Source organism: Oncorhynchus mykiss, chromosome 5 (assembly GCF_057628025.1).
Source record: "Oncorhynchus mykiss isolate SJ-2025 chromosome 5, ASM5762802v1, whole genome shotgun sequence".
Taxonomy (NCBI): domain Eukaryota; kingdom Metazoa; phylum Chordata; class Actinopteri; order Salmoniformes; family Salmonidae; genus Oncorhynchus; species Oncorhynchus mykiss.
The window spans coordinates 43,269,523-43,294,271 of record NC_143026.1 but is presented as its reverse complement, the minus strand read 5'-3'; the positions used below and the strand labels follow the sequence as shown (position 1 = coordinate 43,294,271).

Genomic DNA, 24,749 nt, shown 5'->3' with positions numbered 1-24,749 from the left:
GAGATGCATTCTGGGATGCCCTGCTCTTAAGAGTCCAGCAAATGACCGTCTGTGGTGCTAATCCATCATGTTTTACGTTCGCAGATAGCGAAATAATACAACCTTTTCAGGTAATGGCTACGGTTAGATCCTCCCATTAGACAATGTTCCCGATTCTACCAGACTGCATTAGGAGATGATTGATGACTTGATCTGAGTCGGCACTAAAGGCTTCTGCTTAAAAGTCGCTTTTGTAGCCGGCCAGACGTGACTGGCTTGATTAATGAACGCCAGAACTAGTTGTGTTCCTCCGTTGGCTCCCGTGGACCCAGTGAAAACAGGATCTGATTGGCTGCCCCGCCGAGCCCGTTTGGATTAGCGTGATAAATAATAATTACACTTCCCGGTCTCGCCCCTAGAGGACGGATGCCTATTGACTTATAGAGGGATCACGGATCAACACTTCTCCATGGTTCTGTATAAGCAAACAACTGAGGCCTATTGCACTTTTAAGCGCTTGGTTCACACTTCTAGTTGAATGAATTGAGGGACATGACTGCTGCCACGGCCTTTTGTAAAACTTAATATCTGTCTCAAATCCACCGAGGATGAGTACTTAATATTAATTAAGTATTAGTGGCTGTCATCCTCTCTCAACTGCCACCATTGAAACGTATGCACGTATTTACCATAGCCCATAATATTATTCATAGTCCCTGGTGGATCTTTAATCAATGAGCCTGTTTTTCCTCTGCCGTTTCAAATGTACATTTAAGGCTGAATGTAGAGCAACTGGGCAATAACAGGAGGTACAGAGAGAGAGAGAGAGAGAAAGAGACGAGAAGACAAGATAAGTAATCAGGGTTGATAAAATGGGATGAGATCTGTCAACCCTCCTTCACCCCCCCCCCCCCCCCCCCCAAGGCATTTACCTTATCTCTCCATCCCCTCTCCCAGCCAGCCTAGGTGGTTGACACTAGCCTGAGGTGATAAGTACTGCAGGAGTGATGATACAGTCGCAACAATACAAGAAGAAAATTGCCTGAATCAATTGGTTCTAGTCAAGGGACTATATGACTATATAATATACTCTCTTTCATGTAAAACAGAGAGAGAGAGAGAGAGAGAGAGAGAGAGAGCAACAACCTGAGCGTGACTGAATAAAACAACATATTAGATGTATCCACTGGGGTGTGACATCACAGGGCACTGCTTAATTTGCACATAAACACACACATGCAAGGAATGTGCAAATGTGTGTGGCAGTGTAGTCACACACGTACACATAGAGTACACACACACACACACACACACACACACACACACACACACAAAGAAATACACACATAGGCATACACACACACACAGAAAGACCTCGGCATAAATTGCAGCCAGGGCCAAATTTATCTATGAATCATCACTGGGATAAAACTGCTTATACGGTAGTTTTTTCGGATTAACATCAAGGTGATTTGAAACATATTTATACTGTAGATACTGTATCCATACAGAACAGCTGTTTAACCTTATATTTTAACCGTGCGTATGGCTATAAATAGAATTCTAGGGGATCTGTTTTTAGGGGAATATTTCTATGGTGCTTTACCCATATGCACTCTCTCCATTGTTCCCCTCATCAAAATTCCTCTGGTTGTGCTTCTTCTGTTCATATTACGAGCAACATACGTCTGCAGAATTCGACCTGTCTGTTCTTATCCGTCTCATCCTCTCTCTTTTCTTCTCTGCTTCCCCCTCTGCCCTTCTCTCAGCCCTTTACAGCTGACCTTGGTGTCCGGTCATACCTCCTTCCTTTTCCAACCTCACACACTAGGGTCTCCCCCCCCCCTTCTCTCTCTCTCTCACTCACACTCTCCCTCTATCCCCATCCCCTAGTGACTCCCCGTTCCCTCTCTGCCCATTGGTCCCGCCCCCTAGATCACTTCACTCCTTCGCTCGGCTCTCTCCCACTCTCCCTCGTTCCCTCTCTCTGCAGCTGTACATACTCTGCTTTTTAATTAGACAGACACACACAAGCCCCACCTTCTCCTGCCTCCTACTCTCTCTCTCTCTCTCTTTCGTTCTCCCTCCCTCTGCTGACAAGTGTACAAGACTTGTGCGGCGTCACTGGGAGGGAAAGAGAGGTCAGAGAGGGAGAGCGAAAGAGAGAGGGAGACAGAAAGAGAGAGGGAGACAGAAAGAGAGGGAGCGAACTGAACGGAGCATCTAAAAGGATAACTGCCTGTTTGTTCACTGTGTCTCTACTCCTGCTCTCCCTCCCATTCTGTCTCACACACGTGCCTGCACACACACTCTCAGACACACACACACACACACTGACATTCACCTGCAAAGCCACAGTGCTCAGGCTGGGAGATGAAGAGGCTCACAGTTGAGGAGATGAATTTGGGGAGAAGAGAGTGAAACAGAGGGCACAGCAGAGGGAGAGAGAGAGGGGGGGGGACAGATGGAGTACTCACTGATTATACTAGGGAACGGAGGATCGGAGCACATAAAGCAGCAGTGACAGAGAGGAGTGAAAGAAAGAAAGAAAAAACTGGAGCGATGTGAAAATGAAAGAATACCAAAGAACAACAAACAGCGAGGAGGAAAGAGAAGAAGAAGCATGTGAGTGAAACAGTAAAGTGAGAGAAGAGAAGAAGAGGTGGTGTGTGTGACTCCTCTGTTCAGTGTCCTGAAGGATATACCGAGCATCACTTTACTTCTACCCAAACAGCCCACGACAGAGGGAGAGGAGGACTAGTCCCAGGAGAGGAGGGAAAAGAAAAACAGATAATCGGAGGGCAAGTGTAAAATACTGATATAAGGAATACATGCTCTTGGTTGGTGCAGTGGATTAACTGGTGAGTTATTGGTTTCTACTTGTTTATCCTTCTCTTCCTTTCTTTTTCTTTTTTTTTTGGTGTGTAACCTTGTCACAATCACGGTTAGAATTGACTGGGGGAGAAACCTGTGCTGTGTGTGTGTGTGTGTGTGTGTGTGTGTGTGTGTAGGTGCTCACGCGTGTGTGTGTGTAGGTGCTCACGCGTGTGTGTCTGGTTGTGTGCACAATGCTTGCGTGTGCGTGTGCGTGTATGTTTGAGCGTATGCTTGCATGTGTGTGCTAATGCTTGTGTGTGTGTGTGTGTGTTTGAGTGCATATGCATGTGTGAGTGTGTGCGTGCGTGTTGGAATGTGCTTTACAGCAGGTGTGGGAGTTGTGTGTGAGAATGTGCATCTTTATGAGCACCTTTAAAGGCCAAGGGGCTTAGATTGGGTCGTCAGAGATGCCGGTTTGCACATTTAAGCAGAATGCTATCAGTGCATATTCTCCACGAGTAAGAGTAGGGGGGGGGGGGGGGGTATGTCACATAAGGTTGGTGGCACCTTAATTGGGGAGAACGGGATTGTGGTAATGGCTGGAGTGTATGGATGAGATGAGAGCACGAGTGTACACTGTGTGCATCATGCGATGCATGCCTTGGTGTGTGTACTGTATGTGACTTTTTTTATTTTAAATGTTACAGCGTGTGTTCTCATTGCGCCCATATGGTAAATGGAGTTCATAGGTTACACAGATGTTTTTTTCTTCTTCATGTTAACAGTATCACACTCACTCAGGCGTGAACACGCTCGTTCGCGCACGCACACACCCAGATACACACACGTCCCTACACGCTTACCCCCTTGCTTCCTCTTTGTAGAAACACTGTGCTGTTAGCGCTGTCTGTCATTCTGCTCCCTATCTTTCCCCTCTCACTCTCATCTCATCACTGTGCATTTCTAGGGGCCACTTTAGGCTCCGTGCCAGAAATGTGACCTTGCCGTTTCCGCCATATCACCATCTCTCTCTATCTCTATCTCCCTGTTTCTTCGTTTAGATATCTCACTTCTTCCACTTCCCCTATCCCTTCTCTCTCTCTCCATTTCTCCATCTCTTTCATACTCAGACTTTCTTTCTCCCCGGTTATACATCCCCCCCTCCCTTCGTTTTTAGGATGTGGTGTGTTCTAAATCAACTTACTTGGTAAAATAAGGGTTAGATTAAAGTGATGGTCTGGTGTCCAGGTGTCTTAAATGTGATCAGGATGAGCTTTCCTATTACTGAAATGCAGTGATGTGCTCTTGGTCTTGGGACATTGGGCCAGACAGGGACATTGCAGCACAACAGCTTGCCAGCCCACAGAAGGACCCCCCAGGGAGTGTATGTACATAGTGTGCCATGGCCTAGACAGTGTATCCCCATCACCTGTTCCCAATGCTATTCAGGCCTTTCAAACTACGCCACCGCAACCACCTGGCATGGGTCACAAAATGTGACTTTACATCTTTCATTTTCCCTCTTGGGAGACTTATCAGTAGAAAACCGGACTGATCCCGTGGGTGACATTTGGCACGAGGCCAAAATGACGTTATATTCTGGTTGTACATTTTTTTTTTTTTGTTGAGAAGACGTGAAATAACGAGATTACAACTAAACCGTCTCTGTTGCTCCCAGATTAAAAAATGTTTTTTTTCAAGATAGCACCAAGATTACAGATTACAACCAGATAAAGACGTCTTTTTCAGGTTGCTAAAAAGACAATTAACAAAATCAAATTTTCCAACTAGTATACAACCTGACCACAACGTAAAAGTAATAATAATTGCAACTAGTTTGCCGGCTGTTAACCACAATCCACATATTGTGGATCCCCTTGAATTAGCTTCCTGAAGATGGTAATGTGGTATCACTGGCACTTCCCACTGACCTACGAGAGCAAGCCACTGTCTTACATCCTTCTCTGGTAGTGGAGTTGGGTCAAGATAGCACGGACGGAACAATCATTTAGGACACTCATTGGAAAAATTGTGAGTAATCCGGCTAGCGGCTCAATTTGTTGAAAATTGAGATAGCCTGGAGTTACGAATAACCTTGCCTTAAACCTGAAAACTCATTCCGCCTCACAGAGGTAATACCCAGGCCTTTTCTCCGGAATCCAACATAGTTTTGTGGTGCACTGAAGACCTCGGTTTAATATGCTAGCGGTAACATTAGCTAGCTAGCTGCAGGATTAGCTGTAACCTAGCTAGCTACGAAGTAATATAAGCACAAATGCACTAACGAGCAAACCAGCTGATTCAATTGGCTGGTCATTAATGTACAGCGATTGTCTTTATTATTTGGTCTAATAATTATAAAATACATATTTTATTTATATGCTCTAGATCCTCAAAGTTCTTTCCAGGCAATTGCAAAAAGAAAAAAAACATGAAAAAAATAAATAATACAAAAACAACATTATGATCCAAAAGAATGAAATTCTCAGCAATCTTTCACAACATCTAACATACCATGTTGTAGGCTCAAAGTATACATCCTTAACCTGTTATGTTGCTGTAGCCGATGGCTGTCCAGCTGTAGATTCCTATTGTAATGTGACCTGGCACTTGTGAAAACATATTGTTCTGTCAATGGCTTTGTGCGTATAGGGACATGTCACGTCAGCTTACTTATTAGAAGGTTGGGCTCAGCTCTAGCCTGGAGTCTTCTTTAGTCTTGTTCACTGTACCACAGCTTATATGTTACACACAGTCCCAGCTACATCTACCGAAGGATTTACGGACTGTATTTCATCTATTCTCGATGGGCTGATGTGTGTGTGTTTGTACACGTGTGTTTCCTGGGTCATTATAAAACTTAATGAAATATTTTCCCACGAGAAACTTCTGTAGCGAGAACCTTAATCTACTTCATAAATTACAGTCATGAACAGACATAATGCAATGTGCACCTACCTAGAGGCTGCTCCTAGGAGGTGTGTACTGAATTGGACTCTCTCCCTTTCTCTCTCTCACACAACATTAAACACACCCGCTATTACCTCTGTTCTGCCTGCCCACAGAAATATAACCACAGGATAAACCATCACTATTGCTTTGTGCCTTGCTGTATATATTGTTCAGACAGCTCACCGGTCTATAAATCCAATCCCCTTGGCTGTGCAGGTATCTCTTCACTCTCTCCCCTTGCTCCCAGGACCAATAACTGGTCATATACCTTTTCTTAGTTCCTCTCCTGGTCCTTTAATGCCCTGATACGCTGATGTTCCTGATCTACCACTTCACTGAACCCTAACCATGACATTTTCTCTCCTCCCTTGCGAGGGGGTTCTTCCCTACCTCCTGCCTCCTCTTTCTCTCCCTCTCTCTAAATATATCCATCCATGTCTACCTACCTACCTCCACCCAACCCTCTCCCCCTTCCCCTGTCGGTGGCTGTGCGTGTACACAGTCATGTCGGATAAAGTTAGCCATGCCCAGACAATCCAATCTGACACGCCTTTACATAACAATTCAATCTGCAGCACTCTGCCTGCCTCCCCCTCAACAAACACACACACAAACACACACACAGAGTGCAAAACTACAAGGTGCTTTATTGGCATAAGTTGTAACAGCACGAGAAATCAAATATGTCATATATAACACAAGACTTAGCCTCCAGCTCCAATTTGTCTCCTGTATATATGTAACATTGGTCTCTCAATGTCAACATGGCTTAGTAAGCACAGAGATCAAACATGACGTTATTCCATTGCACACCTTCACTTCTCCTGCCTGCTGATTTATCTGTTGTCTGCCAATAAAGCTTAACATGGAAACGTCACATGAGGAAAGGCTGGGCCTCAGCCACAAGAGTGTGCCGAGCATTAAGAGGCACTGGATTCATTAAACTGTCGGCGTAAATCTTGATCTCAGGGCAGTTTGCAGACTGAGTGGGAGGAGAGAAAAGGAGAGATGGAGGGAGAGAGAGGGGGTGGATAGACAGAGGGTGCAGAGGAGGGAGAGATAGAGAGGGGGAGAGAGAAAGAAAGGGAGAGGGTGAGGATGAGAGAGAAAGAGAGAGAGAGAGAGAGAGAGAGAGAGAAGAAGAGGATAATGAGAGAGAAAGATGATGGGAGAAAGAGAGGGTTGGAGACGGGATGGGAGTTTAAAATGTTTTTTTTTTTAAAGGGAAAAAAGGAAGGAGTCGTAGATGAAAGAAAGATAGGGAGGGGTGGAATTGGGTTGACATGGAGGAGAATGAGTGGAGGGTAATGGTTCTGCAACGAGTGGAACTTGGGAAATCTGTCAGGGTGAAGGGTGAATGGGAAACACTCTTCATGGACAGAGGGGAGATTGAGGAAAGAGAGAGAAATTTAGTTTGGAAGTGGAGAAGGAGGAAACGGGGAGGATGACCGTCAAGTTTAAGAAATAGTGTCGATCAAATCCTGGCCATAAAGAGGAAGAAAATACAGCTCTATTATAGACACCACTGAACTACAGTATTTCCTGATCCTGTATCATTCATAAAGGCCCGTCCACATCTAGCACTATAATATATGTCATTTAGCAGACGCTTCTATCCAAACCGACTTATGCATTTATTTCATTTTAATTTGAACTTATGGGTGGTCCCGGGAATCAAACCCACTATCCTGGTTTTGCAAGTGCCATGCTTGACTATCTGAGCTACAGCACAATAACTATTACAACAAACATCATTCTAATTCAAATGAATGACTGTCTGCCCTCCCACTACATGGTTTCAATGCTGCAATGATCGTTAATCATTTGCATTGAACAAAAAATAGAAATCAAATATTTCAAATATTTTACTGCTTTACTGTTCATATAAGGAAATCAGTTATTTTAAATAAATTCATTAGGCCCTAATCTATGGATCTCACATGACTGGTAATACAGATATGCATCTGTTGGTCACAGATACCTTAAAAATAAGGTTGGGGCGTGGTTCAGAAAACCTGTCAGTATCTGGTGTGACCATCATTTGCCTCATGCAGTGTGACACTCCTTCGGATAGAGTTGATCAGGCTGTTGATTGCAATAGCCATGCTGACAGCAGGAGTGACCACCAGAGCTGTTGCCAAAGCATTTAATTGAACAACGTTGACATCAGCAAACCGCTCGCCCACACGACGCCATACACGCTGTCTGCCATCTGCCCGGTACAGTTGAAACCCGGGATTCATCCATGAAGAGCTCACTTCTCCAGCGTGCCAGTGGCCATCAAAAGTTGAACTGAAGTCAGGTCAAGACCCTGGTGAGGATGACGAACACGCAGATGAGCTACCCTGAGGCGGTTTCTGACAGTTTGCGCTGGAATTCTTCAGTTCTGCAAAAACACACCGTTTCAAAAGCTGTCCGGGTGGCTGGTCTCAGACGATCCCGCAGGTGAAGAAGCCAGATATGGAGGTCCTGGTCTGCGGTTGTGAGGCCGGTTGGACGCTCTGCCAAATTCTCAAAAACGACGTTGGAGGCAGCTTATGGTAGAGAAATGAAATGGTATTTTCAGGCAACAGCTCTGGTGGACATTCCTGCAGTCAGCATGCCAATTGCACGCTCCCTCAAAACTTCAGACATATGTGGCATTGTGTTGTGTGACAAAACTGCACATTTTAGAGTGGTGTTTTATTATCCCAACCATAAGGTGCACCTGTGTAATAATCATGCGGTTTAATCAGCTTACGCCACACCTGTTATGTGGATGGATTATCTTGGCAAAGGAGAAATGCTCACTAACAGGTATATCAACAAAATGTGTGCACAGCATTTGAGAGAAATAAAACTTTTGTGCGTTTGCAAAATTTCGGGTATCTTTTTATTTCAGCTCATGAAACACGGGGCCCAACACTTTCCACGTTACGTTTATATTCTGGTTCCGTGTATAACGTTTCATTCACATCTAGCACGATAACCATAACAACAAAATCATTCTAATTCCAGTGAATGACTGTGTCCCCACTACATTGTGTTTCAAAGCAGCAATGAAGAGGTATCATCATTAGCAAGTCTGATACACGCTCCTCAGTGAGTCATATTTAAGCAGGTCGTCGGTACACAGATCCACACCGCAGCGGTAACATGGATGTAAAACAAGGATGACATCCTGTGGTTTCCACATCCACTAACTGATTCACATCTGTGCAGGAGCCCATGGTTCCTTCCCCAGCCCCTCCCCGGGCCCATTGAGCGTGACTGCAATTATAATTCATCCTAATAATCGTGTTTTTAAAAGGTTGACGGCGGTGACAAAGATGTTCCTCTTTTATAAAAAGAAACAAGATCTGGGGAAAAAAAAGGGAACGTAAATAACAGCGATGGCCCCTGGGGTCCCTATTCCCTAAATAACCTCTGAGCTGTGAGGCAACACTAATTGTCTCTGGCTCCACAGAGACTGTCAGACCACAGGCCTGCCTCTTGTCACAAAGCATCTTGTTACGGCAGGACACTTGTCAATCACTAAAAGTATATGTCTGTCTGTATGTCTATTATTTTTGCTCTTCTCTCTATCTGTGTTGTTCTGTTTCTCTCTCTCTCACACAAGCAAACACACTCTCTTCCTCTCTCTGTCAATGCTCCCTCATTCTGTCTTTCTCTCCTTTTCATGACTTATCTTAAAAGACACTTAATCTCCCCTTCACTCACACTTTGTGCGTTTCTCTGTTGACCCTGCTCTTATGAATGTTTAACAACTGGCTAGGTTATTATGAACTTCATTCTTATGAGGTCCATTTCATTATCTTCCACGGGAAATGTGATGACAACAATATGAAGACTAATTCTCTCTCTCTCTCTCTCTCTCTCTGGTCACCTCAGGAACCCAGGCTATTCTGTTATCCTGCACAAAGAGTGGAAGATGAGTCACTGAGAAGAGGTACTGGAAGAGAGAGAGAGAGAGAGGGGAGAGAATGTGAGAGAGGAAGATAGACCATTATGGGGAGTCGCACAGTGCTGTCCCACATCTTACCAATCCATTCTTCCTCCAGCCCCCTGGGACAATGCTAAGCGGACAGGAAGGGCCAGCCTGTATATTCGGGGGATGGGAAGGATGGATAAGGTGTATTCAGAGGAGCTGTGCCTATTCGCCGGTAGATACAGTGTCCCTGTCACGATTCCATCTCCTGGGATGTTATTAGAGGTACGTTGGCGCTGAGTGCATCCAGGAGTCATGCAACACAACTGTGTGCCCAGCTCTCACGCTCACCTCTCTCTTCTGGGTCTTCTGACTTATTTAATGTGAAATAACATGCCCTCTTTTAGATGTAGATTTTGTACGAGGCATACTTTAAGTTGGCACTTGCTCCCATGTTTAATGTGCTGACGTTATTATACTTTTATTGCGGCTCTATGGAACTGCTCTTTATACGGAAATCAGGAAGCTGAGTGGACGAAAATTATAAGTAAATGAAGTTCTGTGGACTATGAGACTCCGGTTCACCCTGAAGACTTACTTTATGATGTTAAAGCTCAGAATACAGTTCTCTCTATCCATAGTCTGAGCAAAGCACAGACCTTCTGGCTTTGGTTACATTTCTCAGGAAGTCAGATAGCTAGAGAAACACACACACACACACACACACCTGAGAAAGGACCAGGCCTATGGAGTGCTGCAGAAGGGGGATGGCAGGACGGACGGCACTGCAGTGTGACAGTTATCTCAAATCACCTCTATGATCACTCAAACCAACAAGCTACAGCTGTCGCCCCAGATCTGCTTGGTGATGGAACTCCAGCTCAACAAATGCGACATTACATGTATCCCATTGTCATAGAGAAGAAACTAATTGTCAACAGACAAATTGCATTGAGATAGAATATAATTACTCCCTACTCTCTGACAGAGGACTTTATCACGTCAAACGGCCTGCAGGGACTGTGGATGTCGGGGGGGAAAACAAGACGCCACAGGAGACATGGTGAGCAAAGAGCCGAATCACTTGCTCATTGGCCAATACACCAACAGCAAGACCGCCGACAAACCGCCTGGCGCCATGACCGTGCGCTCCGTGCTGCTCAACCGCGACTCGCCGGACATCGAAAGCCGCCTCAAGCGCCGCCGCAACCGCACCCACCAGGTGCGCTTCAAAGACCTGGAGGATGGCATTGTTGGCGGGACCACTGGCGCTGGAACCAAAGGCCCAGAGAGGACTGCCGCTGAGCGTGACAGCCCCCACCCGCTGCGGAAGAACACCCCCATGAGTCCCATGGCCCCCCAGGGATGGCTAACAGAGAGGTCAATGGGGGACGAGGTTTCCTCCAACCAGGCCTCGGTGGTTGGGGCTGTCCGAGGAGATATGGCAGACACTATTGAGGTAGTGGCAGCATTTTTGGCACGTGCGCCCCCTCACCCGCTTACCCCGGGGCCCACGCGCCGCTGCTGGGCACCACCATCGCCCCCACGGCCTTGCTCCCTCACACTACCTCTCTCCCGGAGGCAGTGCGCCAGCATGGCCATCCAGACCCCCTCCTGCCTCAAGAAGCCCAAGCCACGGGCGCCCTCGGCTGTCAGCACGCGCAACCGAAATGTGGGGGACTCGGTGGGGGTGAATGGGGATGACGAACAGGACGATAAAAAGGATGAGTACTACACTACCCACAACCACATTTCAGAACCTGCATCTATAGATGGAAACAGCCTTGGGTCTAAGGCTAAACAGGGATTGGTGGACCAACCCCACTGCCTCAGGACTGGCGAGGCTAACACTGAGGCTAACGCCAGCTCCCCTGCTGTTGGGAATCACGTGGACTCTTCCAGGCATGACTCTTCTTCTTCCCCTCCCCCAGTTTTGCTTCGGCACACTGCAGAGCCTTGCTACTGCGGTTCTGTGACCTGTGGGAGGGAGGGATCTAAACGCCAGGGGAGTGCAACTCTGTCCCAAGTAAGGAGGAGATGGCGCATGAACCGTGGTATCAGTGACCCGGGAAGGGAGGTGTCCTACTGTACCACTCCCACACAGACAGACAGTCCCTGTGTCTCCCCTCCTAACTCCCCACCTCCCTCAACTGTGCAGCCCTGCACCTCCCCACCTCCCTCGACTGTGCAGCCCTGCACCTCCCCACCTCCCTTGACTGTGCAGCCCTGCACCTCCCCACCTCCCTCGACTGTGCAGCCCTGCACCTCCCCACCTCCCTCGACTGTGCAGCCCTGCACCTCCCCATCTCCCTCAACTGTGCAGCCCTGCACCACCCAAACACAAACTGACCGTCTCTGCGCCACCCCGCCTCCTCCCACCGTGCAGCACTGCTCCTCCCCGCTTCCTCCCACCGTGCAGCACTGCGCCTCCCTGCCTCCTCCCACCGTGCAGCACTGCGCCTCCCCGCCTCCTCCCACCGTGCAGCACTGCGCTTCCCCACCTCCCTCGACTGTGGAACCCTCCACCCCCAAAACTCAGACTGTGCCTCTCTATGCTTCCGTACCTAAAACTGTGCCAACCTCCACCCATCCATATTGTGAAACACCACCACTGGTGGCTCTGCCTTGCGCCTCCCCACCCCGGTCTATCTGTAAATATCCCCCGAAAAAATCAGCGCTTCCTCCAACTGTTCTTCCATCTAAAGCTCAAACCACTCCACCTCTCGCTACACAAACTGAAATGGTCCCACCCAAACTAACATGCACCGCCAGAACTACAACCACAGCCTCAAATCCAAATTGTCCCACCGCACCACCATCTCCAACGATAGCCCCCTATACAGCCCCTAATGGCCATGACCCAAAACCAACTCCTGTTCTAGCCCCCTCCACTGCCCCAACTTGCCCCACCCCAACACCAACTCCAAATATAGCACCCTGCACCATCCTAACACAAACTGCCCTATCCTGCTCTTCCTTAAATCAACTCATATCTCCACCTCCAACTGTGACATCATGCCACCCCCCAGCCCAAACTGCCCCTGCCTACATCTCCTTAATTCAGACCATACCACCTGGGAACCCCCCATGTCAGACCGTACCACCCTGCTCCTCCCAACCTCCAGTAGTACCTTCCTACTCCGCCCACATTCAAATAAAATACTGCTCCTCTCCCTCTCCCATTGTAAAAAGCTGCAACTCCCCGCCTCCAATGGTAAAACCCTACCATACACTTCCAACGGCGCCATCTTGTGCAACTCCAACGAAAACTGTGCCCCTCTACGCTTCCACGTTTCGCCCTGCGCCCCCCTACACCCCCCCGCCTCAGGCCCAACACTGCAGCACTCAGGACAAGAGGGTGATAGAGTGGGAGTGTAGGGGGGAGAGGAGGATACTTCCACCACCACCCCCGCCCCCTCCCCCGTACACCCCACGCAAAGAGGGGGTGAGTTGCACCCCAGGCTCGGCCAGCCAGGCGCCCCTGCTCAGGCGGGCGAGTGAGAAGGAGAGATCAGGAAGATCAGGGTCACCCCTGCCCTGTCCTCGAGCCAGCTCTCTGAAACAGAGAGCTCAAACACCCTTGGCGGTCCCTCTGAAAGGGAACCAGGCGGACCAGGGCTCCTCGCCCACCAAGGCCATCTCCAGACCCACCTGCCTGGGCCAGGCTCAGGCTCAGCTAGGGGCTCAGCTTGGGGCCCTCCATAAAATTCTCTGCTCTGGGACCAACACCCCCAACAGCCAGCAAGCTCTCCCCCCTGGCCAGTGCCTGTCCGGGGCCCGTGGCTGCTCTGGCTCTGGAGGGGGCCCCACGGTTGGGCCCCTGACCTCCACCCAGGCTGACACCCTGAGGCAGGTGCAGGAAATCCTGGGGGGGCTGGTGTCGGGGGCCAGGAGTAAACTGGATCCGACCTGGGTAGCAGAGAAACTGATGGGCCCCAACGGGCCCCTGCACGACATCCGGAGCCTGCAGACCCAGCTGCACAGCATGGAGGGGGTCCTGGAGACTAGCCAGAACACCATCAAGGTCCTGCTGGACGTCATACAGGACCTGGAGAAGAAGGAGGCAGAGAGAGATGGGTGAGTGAGTCCCACTGAGCCATTCAATTACAGTCAGCTACAATAATACATTGTTGTGCCAACGCAGATTCGGCATTCAGCTCTGAATATTTCCTGAAAATATAAATTAAAGGGCGATGACCATGAAAAACTCAGGACCATATTCATAATACCTGCTTGGCATTATTTAAAACATTTATATATATATATATACAGTGCATTGCGAAAGTATTCGGCCCCCTTGAACTTTGCGACCTTTTGCCACATTTCAGGCTTCAAACATAAAGATATAAAACTGTATTTTTTTGTGAAGAATCAACAACAAGTGGGACACAATCATGAAGTGGAACGACATTTATTGGATATTTCAAACTTTTTTAACAAATCAAAAACTGAAAAATTGGGCGTGCAAAATTATTCAGCCCCCTTAAGTTAATACTTTGTAGCGCCACCTTTTGCTGCGATTACAGCTGTAAGTCGCTTGGGGTATGTCTCTATCAGTTTTGCACATCGAGAGACTGAAAAATTTTCCCATTCCTCCTTGCAAAACAGCTCGAGCACAGTGAGGTTGGAAGGAGAGCATTTGTGAACAGCAGTTTTCAGTTCTTTCCACAGATTCTCGATTGGATTCAGGTCTGGACTTTGACTTGGCCATTCTAACACCTGGATATGTTTATTTTTGAACCATTCCATAGTAGATTTTGCTTTATGTTTTGGATCATTGTCTTGTTGGAAGACAAATCTCCGTCCCAGTCTCAGGTCTTTTGCAGACTCCATCAGGTTTTCTTCCAGAATGGTCCTGTATTTGGCTCCATCCATCTTCCCATCAATTTTAACCATCTTCCCTGTCCCTGCTGAAGAAAAGCAGGCCCAAACCATGATGCTGCCACCACCATCTTTGACAGTGGGGATGGTGTGTTCAGGGTGATGAGCTGTGTTGCTTTTACACCAAACATAACGTCTTGCATTGTTGCCAAAAAGTTCAATTTTGGTTTCATCTGACCAGAGCACCTTCTTCCACATGTTTGGTGTGTCTCCCAGGTGGCTTGTGGTAAACTTTAAACGACACTTTTTATGGATATCTTTAAGAAATGGCTTTCTTCTTGCCACTCTTCCATAAAGGCCAGATTTGTGCAATATATGACTGGACAGAGTCTCCCACCTCAGCTGTAGAGCTCTGCAGTTCATCCAGAGTGATCATGGGCCTCTTGGCTGCATCTCTGATCAGTCTTCTCCTTGTATGAGCTGAAAGTTTAGAGGGACGGCCAGGTCTTGGTAGATTTGCAGTGGTCTGATACTCCTTCCATTTCAATATTATCGCTTGCACAGTGCTCCTTGGGATGTTTAAAGCTTGGGAAATCTTTTTGTATCCAAATCCGGCTTTAAACTTCTTCACAACAGTATCTCGGACCTGCCTGGTGTGTTCCTTGTTCTTCATGATGCTCTCTGCGCTTTTAACGGACCTCTGAGACTATCACAGTGCAGGTGCATTTATACGGAGACTTGATTACACACAGGTGGATTGTATTTATCATCATTAGTCATTTAGGTCAACATTGGATCATTCAGAGATCCTCACTGAACTTCTTGAGAGAGTTTGCTGCACTGAAAGTAAAGGGGCTGAATAATTTTGCACGCCCAATTTTTCAGTTTTTGATTTGTTAACAAAAGTTTGAAATATCCAATAAATGTCGTTCCACTTCATGATTGTGTCCCACTTGTTGTTGATTCTTCACAAAAAAATACAGTTTTATATCTTTATGTTTGAAGCCTGAAATGTGGCAAAAGGTCGCAAAGTTCAAGGGGGGCGAATACTTTCGCAATGCACTGTAAATAAAAAATAAGACAATATTGTAATTATATAAGCCTACTTGAATTTTGAGAATACATTTTTAATTAAATTGGTTACTTTGAAAAAAGTTGGAGGGAAAAAATGAGACAAATATTTTTTATTTTTTATTTAACCAGGCAAGTCAGTTAAGAACAAATTCTTATTTTCAATGACGGCCTAGGAACAGTGGGTTAACTGCCTGTTCGGGGGCAGAACGACAGAACGACCTTGTCAGCTCGGGGGTTAGTGGAATTATTTGAATTGTATTTACACTGAACAAACATTTGAAAGTAACATGCAACAATTTAAAAATGTTACTGAGTTACAGTTCATATGAGGAAATCAATCATTTTAAATAAATTAATTAGGCCCTAATCTAAGGATTTCACATGACTGGGAATACAGATATGCATCTATTGGTCACAGATACCTTAAAAAAATGGGCTTCACAATGGGCCTCAGGATCTCGTCACAGAATTTCTGTGCATATAAATTGCCTTCGATAAAATGCAATTGTGTTCGTTGTCCGCAGCTGTTTACAACATTGGCACTCTGTTTACAACATTGACATCAGCAAACCACTCGCCCACATGACGCCATACACGTGGTCTGCGGTTGAGGCCAGTTGGACGTACTTCCAGTGTAACAGTATAACTTTAAACCGTCCCCTCGCCCATACCCGGGTGCGAATCAGGGACCCTCTGCACACATCAACAACAGTCACCCACGAAGCATCGTTACCCATCGCTCCACAAAAGCCGCTCCACAAAAGCCGCGGCCCTTGAAGAGCAAGGGGAACTACTACTTCAAGGTCTCAGAGCAAGTGACGTCACCGATTGAAACGCTATTTAGCGTACACCGCTAACTAAGCTAGCCGTTTCACATCCGTTACACCAGATTCTCTAAAATGATGTTTGTGGCGGCTTATGGTAGAGAAATGAACATTAAATTGTCTGGCAACAGCTCTGGTGGACATTCCTGCAGTCAGCATGCCAACTGCACACTCCCTCAAAACTTGAGACATCTGTGGCATTGTGTGACAAAACTGCACATTTTAGAGTGGCCTTTTATTGTCCCCGGCACAAGGTGCACCTGTGTAATAATCATGCTGTTTAATCAGCTTCTTGATAGTCCACACCTGTCAGGTGGATGGATTATCTTGGCAAATTTGTGCACAACATTTGAGAGAATTAAGCTTTTTGTGCGTATGGAACAATTCTGGGACCTTTTATTTCAGCTCATGAAACATGGCACCAACACTTTACATGTTGCGTAAAGATTTTTGTTCAGTGTATTTCACTTATTTTACCAGGTAAGTTGAATGAAAACACATTCTCATTTACAGCAACAACCTGGGGAATAATTACAGGGGATGAATGAGCCTATTGGAAACTGGGGATGATTAGGTGGCCATGATTGTATGAGGGCCAGATCATGAATTTAGCCAGGACACCAGGGCTAACACCCCTACTCTTGCGATAAGTGACCACAGAGAGTCAGGACACCCGTTTAAACGTCCCATCTAAAAGACATCCCCCTACACAGGGCAATGTCCCCAATCACTGCATCCTGGGAGATTGGGAGATTTTTTTTTAGACCAGAGGAAAGAGTGCCGTCTACTGCCCCTCCAACATCACTTGCAGCAGCATCTGGTCTCCCATTCAGGGACTAACCAGGACCAACCCTACTTAGCTTCAGAGGCAAGCCAGCAGTGGGACGCAGGCTGGTAGGCTGCTGGCATTAGAAAAGTTAGAAAGTTGGAATAAGAATAAAGGAATGCCTTGGAGCACAGGAACACGAAGGCCTGGAAAGTAAATGTCACACATAAGTTGTCATAGCTCTGCTTCAAGAGGTAATTGTTTGTGCAAAGAATTTGTCCATTGCGAAAATGAATCGGCCCCAGCCAATACAATGTGATCATATTGGCACGATAACATGTTCTTTCTCATTCTGGAATCGTATTGAGGGTTATTGTTGGTAGATATCACTCCTTGGCCGATATCACTCATGTTGCGTTCTTCGTATTACAGATGGACATTTGTTTTGTTTGAGCATTCCTGTTCTACCGCCCATCTATTTGTAGGCCAGTCCAGCCTTGTGATGCTGTAAATGCTTTGGCAACCTGACTGTGCAGTGCAGACATTATGAAATGTACATTTGGTAAAAATGAGGAGGAGAGGAGAAGGGGGGGGTATGAGGAGGATATGACAGATGAAAGAAAGATGGGAAGGGAGAGAGAAAGAGATGAAATCTGTGATTAAATACAACACGTCAACAACAAGTCAAAACTCTTTCCATATTCCGACCCAAATTTCCGAAACGTCAAAACGATAAATAAATACGTAGCATTTTTTTTTTTTTGTGGGATGAGTTACACCTAATTTCTCCACAATTTCCTCAATTTGGCGAGTAGTGATAGCGATCAGTGCTGATGATGAGGTAATGCGAGTGCGGGCGTTGGTTTTAGCTGCGGCGCAGGCTCTCAGTGTAAACCCTTTGATTCCCATCAGCACTTTAATTAATCTACTTCCCACGTTTCTAAGCTGCTTACGGATTCCTCCACCATCGTTATCATACCAACATGTTAGATCAGAGGAGGTTAGGAAAACTCCAGGAGAGGAGAAGACATGCATGTGGTCTATGGAGAGAAAGTCTGTAATCATGAACGGTGTAATCACCAATGTAATGTGGTTGCTAATATGAACGCTTGGGTGGGATGACATATGTATGACTGTACTCAGAGCCATATTTATATACCGGGAAACGTTGCATTATATAACAAGTGGTCGAAAATACGTCATATAACCAGATGGTCTCTGTTACAACCAGGTAAAGATGTATTTTTCCTAACAAGATCAAACGTTGGGGGAAGGAAGTCATATTTTGATTGTCATCCTTGTCATGTAACCAGGTTACGATCAGGTAAAGACGTATTTTCCTGGTTGCTAAAAAGACGTTAATAAATCTTCTTTATTATACAAACAGTATACAACCAGACCATGACGTCAGACGGATGTAGTAAAAGACAGTGTTGTAGTACTCGAGTCCAGGACCAAGTTCATGACTTTTGACTCAACTTGGACTCGACCGTTGGTGACTTGGACTCGGACTCGCTTTCTCGACCATTGGTGACTCGGACTGGATAGTCTCCTACGATAAGCAGAGTATTAGCAGCACTGGGTGCGCAGAGCAGCGAGAAGTTCTGTTCTCTAGCAGTGGGAAGGATGCACACCAGACACACGCAGCCTACATCAGCTGCTAAGCTGCGGGGGAGCAAGCGATTATTGTGAGCAGACAGGCAGCCAAGCTCCTCTCCGGCTCCGCCTCCGATCGTAGCAGGCTACAAATCGTGCAAGCTACTCTCTTGCTTCCCCTCAACCACCAGTCACCAGCCTACTATTTAGCTTTGCCTGGTTAAGAAACACAAACTGCTTCACAAAATTGAAAACAATATTAGTATTGAGTTTAATAGTAAAACTACAGTCTAGCTTATGTGTCTCTCTCTTTCTCTGTGCTTGAGTATAGAAAAGTAGCTTGTCTTTGAATATGTCTCACTCTACCCTCAGACTTTCCCCCTGCATCCCATAGCCAGGTTCAAGTCCTCTTTAGTTTTCACTCTGCAATAAAAAACCTACACAAATATCAGTCTGCAATTACAAAAATGTAGCTGAGAGCCTGACTTACCATTAATTTCTGAAGTAAATAAGTAGTGAAACACAGGTAATTGAGTAGAACTTGTGAGGTAGTGATGAATAGTAAATTAGTTTGTTTTTTTTATGAGGGAGTGGCAATATACTGCCATCTGGTGGCGACTAGAAAAAAAATGACATAAGACCGACTCGTGACTTGACCATTTGTGACTCGGACCTGGACTCGGACTTTAGCCATAGGGACTCGTGACTCGACTTGAGCACAGGAGACTTGGGACTCGGCTCAGACTCAATGTTTAGTGACTCGATTACAACACTGGTAAAAGACGTCATCCTGTCGTCACAGCAACCAGTTTTGCCCCTGGGTGTATATCACAGGGTTGACCTATCTTTCAAATCAAAGATGTTTCTAATGGTCTTTAAAGCCTATATAATCATGTATTCATCTCTCATAAATTATCTTGTTCTGAGATGGGTCTACATGTAAGGAATTCAGACTTGACTTTTACCTCATAAACAGAATTTTTCCCCTAAAGATAAAGTCATGCTTTACGTAGACGTCGGGGAGTCGGTTGGGGTAAAATCATTCAAAAGATATGATCAGGAGTGGATTTCTGGATGAGGAGTTAGCAGGAGGAGAATCATGGGACTGAGGCAACACTTCATCATGATAAAAATAGAGCTAGCTACTTCTCAGATGAAGTGGGAAACCTAGCCAGGGATGATAAGACTGAGATCCTGCTTATTTCCAGTCCCTTTCGCTCTCTCTCTCACACACACACACACACACACACACACACACACACATCCCCTCTCCTGACGCTGTGACTCAAGCCAAGGTGGCAGCTGTAATGGTCCCCTGGTGATGATGTCATCTGTGTTTTCCCCTCCAGGAGACACTCCTACCGGACGGGTCAGGACATAGAGAACTGTGGCACGTGCAGAGACTGTGCCTGCATCATATACAGGTAAGGCAGGGGGTGAAAGTGTATGCATGTGTGTGCATGTGTGTGTGTGCATGTGTGTGCATATGAGTGCCTATGTATTGCTGTAAAAGCAGATTGTGGGCATCCTATTCTACAGTAACATGCGGTTGGTTCACTGTCACTTCAAATCTCGTCCATATTTGCGATTCAGTCAGTTTTATGGCTCGGCAGGATTACGACATCCATGAGGCAGTCTCTGTGCAGAGCAAGATTATCGAGCAACGGGCCGCAACATTTAGGATATAGGCTATTCATCCGACGCTTTCAAGTCTTAGGTGTGAATAATGCTGCAGCAGGTTTGTTCACTGAGCCCAGTGAGGGGGATTGGTGAAGGCAGGCATTCCACACTCACACACATTCACTGACACATGAACAAAAATGCAGAAGACTCTTAAAGAGATAGAGGCGCGCGCACACACACACATACACGAAAAGTCATAAATACTGCTTAATCACCCCGTGGCTGTTGGAAATGTGAATTGAAATCAGTCAATTAACAAACAGGATTTCACAGTTTACAGTAAGATGAATAACAGGCGGGTGAGCACTGGAGGATTACTATGAAATGGAAACCCATGTCTCTTAGTTGTAAATGTCAAAATCATGAGATCAAGGGGGAGTACGAAAGACAGGAGAGCAGTGGAGGGAGAGAGGAGAGAAGGAGGAAAAGAAAAGAGAGAGAGACAGAGAAAATGCTGGAAGTTGGCCTGTCAGGTCCCTACTGAAATCTAAGCAAAGCGGAGTGAGAGAGGAAAAGGGAGGGAGGGAGGGAGGGAGGGAGGGAGGGAGGGAGAGACAGAGTGGGAGAGACAGAGTGGGAGAGACAGAGTGGGAGAGACAGAGTGGGAGAGACAGAGAGAGAGAGAGAGAAAGAGAGAGAAAGAAAAGGCAAGAGACGCACACAAAAGAGGAAGCCCTGAGTCTGGCAGTATAGTGAGATGAGATTAAGTGAGCGAGAAACGTCTGCCTCTGAGAGAGAGAGTGTAAAAAGAGAGAGTGTAGAGAGAGAGTTAGAATATGAGATAAGTCATGGAGAGTTTCGACAGGCATATTATCCTCACCATGTGATCTAGGTAACCCAGGCGGGTCTGGTGTCTCTATACTACTTACCGTTACACACAATACTATTGTTTTCTGGTCAAAGGAACACTTGTCACCATATTGTCCTGTCAAGGCCTCTGCTGAGCTCGACGAGGATTTCACAGGCTTTAGTGAGCAGGCAATTCCTTTGCTTTGAAGCTTAGTTGAGCATGGTCTGGCAGTGGATGGAAAGAGGTGTCAAAAAAGAGAGGTGAGAAAGGAGGTAGAGATAAAAGACACGAAAGACTCACAGGTTCTTGTTCTTCTTATTCTGATTGAATATCAATATATATTTGTTTACCTTTCATCTCAGTGTTTCAGTTAACTTAGATCCGTGGAAATAGGTTGGTGTGTGTTTGATATTTATTGATTTTGAATGAAAACCTGCTCCAAAGCGCTCAGGACCTCAGACTGGGGCAAAGGTTCACCTTACAACAGGTCAACAACCCTAAGCACACAGCCAAGACAACGCAGGATTGGCTTCAGGACAAGTCTCTGAATGTCCTTGAGTGGCCCAGCCAGAGCCCGGACTTGAACCTGAACATCTCTGGAGAGACCTGAGAATACTTAAAGATTGCTGTACACCAGTGGAAGTCCTCCAACTTGAAGGAGCTGGAACAGTTTTGCCTTGAAGAATGAGCAAAAATCCCACTGGCTAGATGTGCCAAGTTTATAGAGACATACCCCAAGAGACTTGCAGTTGTAATTGCTGCAAACGGTGGCTCTACAAAGTATTGACTTTGGGGGGGGGGGGGGGGGGGATAGTTATGCACGCTCAAGTTTTCTGTTTTTTGGTCTTATTTCTTGTTTGCTTCACAATAACAATATTTTGCATCTTCAAAGTGGTAAGCATGTTGTGTAAATCAAATGATGCCACCCCCCCAAAAAATATTTTTTAATTGCCAGTTGTAAGGCAACAAAATAGGAAAAATGCCAAGGGGGTTGAATATTTCGCAAGCTACTGTAGCTGACAACGTCTTCACTTTAGCTAATTTTCTTCATTATTACAGGATAATAAACTCACAATAAGATCATTATTTACAAGTTAATGACGAGCCAATTACAGAAAATAGCTTACGTTTGCGAGTGTGACAAAATACACCAGGGCATTCTACCAGAGAACTTTAGAACATGGATACTGTCTCGTTGGCTTAATATTATATCATAATTTGACTTTGGTGCAGGTCATGTTCTTCACATTACCGCCTCTGGTAAACACACACTATATCAAATAAAATGTCTGTTTATTTGTCACATGCACAGGATACAGAAGGTACAGTGAAATGGTTACTTACATAGTGGAGTCTTTTGTTTTGACATGTAGCTCGGTAAACAATGAACCATAATCCCAACTCATAACGTTACTATCCATCATGAATCTGCTGGTAGTTAACCAACTAGGTTCAATTTTAGTTAACTAGCTAACATTAGGCTATAACTAGCAATGCAAATGGCTCTGAGATACAAATAATATTACTACTTAGATTGTACACGTAATGTTAGCTAGCGAGCCAGACAGCTAACGGTAGCTATCTAGCTAACACTGTGCTTTAACTTAAAATTAAAACAACTTTCTGACAAACTTAGAAACGTATAATATCTGAAAATGGAGCGAGCTAGACTATCGTATACATGGATGGACACTTCTTCCTCTGTCACGGAATTCCATGGTTGCCCTTGAAGATGTAATCCGGAGACAGGTGTTTTATACAACAGCCTTCCGTGTGTTCTCTTAAAACAACGACGCCGTAAAAGGGGGCAGACGAAGCGGTCTTCTGGTCAGGTTCTGGAGACGGGCACATCGCGCACCGCTCCCGAACATACTACTCGCCAATGTCCAGTCTCTTGACAACAAGGTAGAGGAAATCCGAGCAAGGGTAGCATTCCAGAGAGACATAAGAGACTGTAATATTCTTTGCTTTATGGAAACGGCTCACTCGTGACACGTTATCGGAGTCGGTACAACCAGCTGGTTTCTTCAGGCATCGCGCCGACAGAAACAAGCATCTTTCTGGTAAGAAAAAGGGCGGGTGGGTATGCTTTATGATTAACAAGACGTGGTGTGATCATAACAACATACAGAACTCAAGTCCTTCTGTTCACCTGACTTAGAGTTCCTCACAATCAAATGCCGACCACATTATCAACCAAGAGAATTCTCTTTGATTATTATCACAGCCGCATATATTCCCCCCCCCCCAAGCAGACACATTGATGGCCCTGAACGAACTTCATTTGACTCTATGTAAACCGAAAACCACATATCCCATATGCATTCATTGTAGCTGGGGATTTTAACAAGGCTAATCTGAAAACAAGACTCCTTAAATTCTATCAGCATATCGATTGTGCAACCAGGGCTGGTAAAACCCTGGATCATTGTTATTCTAACTTCCGCGACGCATATAAGCCCCCCCCCCCCCCCCCCCTGACCACGACTCCATTTTGTTGCTTCCAGCCTATAGACAGAAACTTAAACAGGAAGCTCCCGTGCTCAGGTCTGTTCAACGCTGGTCCGACTAATCTGATTCCACGCTTCAAGATTGCTTCGATCACGTGGACTGGGATATGTTCCGCATTGCGTCAAACAACAACATTGATGAATACGCTGATTCGGTGAGCGAGTTTATTAGCAAGTGCGTCGGTGATGTTGTACCCACAGTGTTTATTAAAACATTCCCCAACCGGAAACCGTGGATTGATGGCAGCATTCACGCGAAACTGAAGCGCGAACCACTGCTTTTAATCAGGGCAAGGTGACCGGAAACATGTCCGAATACTATTCCCTCCGCCAGGCAATCAAACATGCTAATCGTCAGTATAGAGACGAAGTAGAGCCGCAATTCAACGGCTAAGACACGAGAGGTATGTGGCAGGGTCAACAGTCAATCACGGATTACAAAAAGAAAACCAGCCCCATCGCTGACCAGGATGTCTTGCTCCCAGACAGACTAAACAACTTCTTTGCTCGCTTTGAGGACAATACAGTGCCACTGACATGGCCCGCTACCAAAACCTGCAGACTCTCCTTCACTGCAGCCGACGTGAGTAAAACATTTAAACCCTCGCAAGGCTGCAGGCCCAGACGGCATCCCCAGCCGCGTCCTCAGAGCATGCGCAGACCAGCTGGCTGGTGTGTTTACGGACATATTCAATCAATCCCTATCCCAGTCTGCTGTTCCCACATGCTTCAAGAGGGCCACCATTGTTCCTGTTCCCAAGAAAGCTAAGGTAACTGAGCTAAACGGCTACCGCCCCGTAGCACTCACTTCCGTCATCATGAAGTGCTTTGAGGGACTAGTCAAGGACCATATCACCTCCACCCTACCTGACACCCTAGACCCACTCCAATTTGCTTACCGCCCCAATAGGTCCATCTGGACAAGAGGAATATCTATGTGAGAATGCTGTTCATCGACTACAGCTCAGCATTTTACACCATAGTACCCTCCAAACTCATCATCAAGCTCGAGACCCTGGGTCTCAACCCT

At 46.1% G+C, this 24,749-nt stretch overlaps 1 protein-coding gene across 1 annotated transcript in view; it reads left to right on the top strand.

Annotated features, from left to right (window-relative positions):
• Nucleotides 1-1,922: 1,922 nt before the first annotated feature.
• The window catches only part of LOC110523888 (uncharacterized), a 48,971-nt gene continuing 26,144 nt past the window's right edge, over nt 1,923-24,749 (top strand). The window contains exons 1-3 of the mRNA XM_021603003.3: nt 1,923-2,840; nt 9,619-13,732; nt 20,086-20,160. Coding sequence (XP_021458678.3) covers nt 10,716-13,732; nt 20,086-20,160 — 3,092 coding nt within the window. The 5' untranslated portion in view covers nt 1,923-2,840; nt 9,619-10,715. The remainder of the gene's footprint in view (nt 2,841-9,618; nt 13,733-20,085; nt 20,161-24,749) is intronic.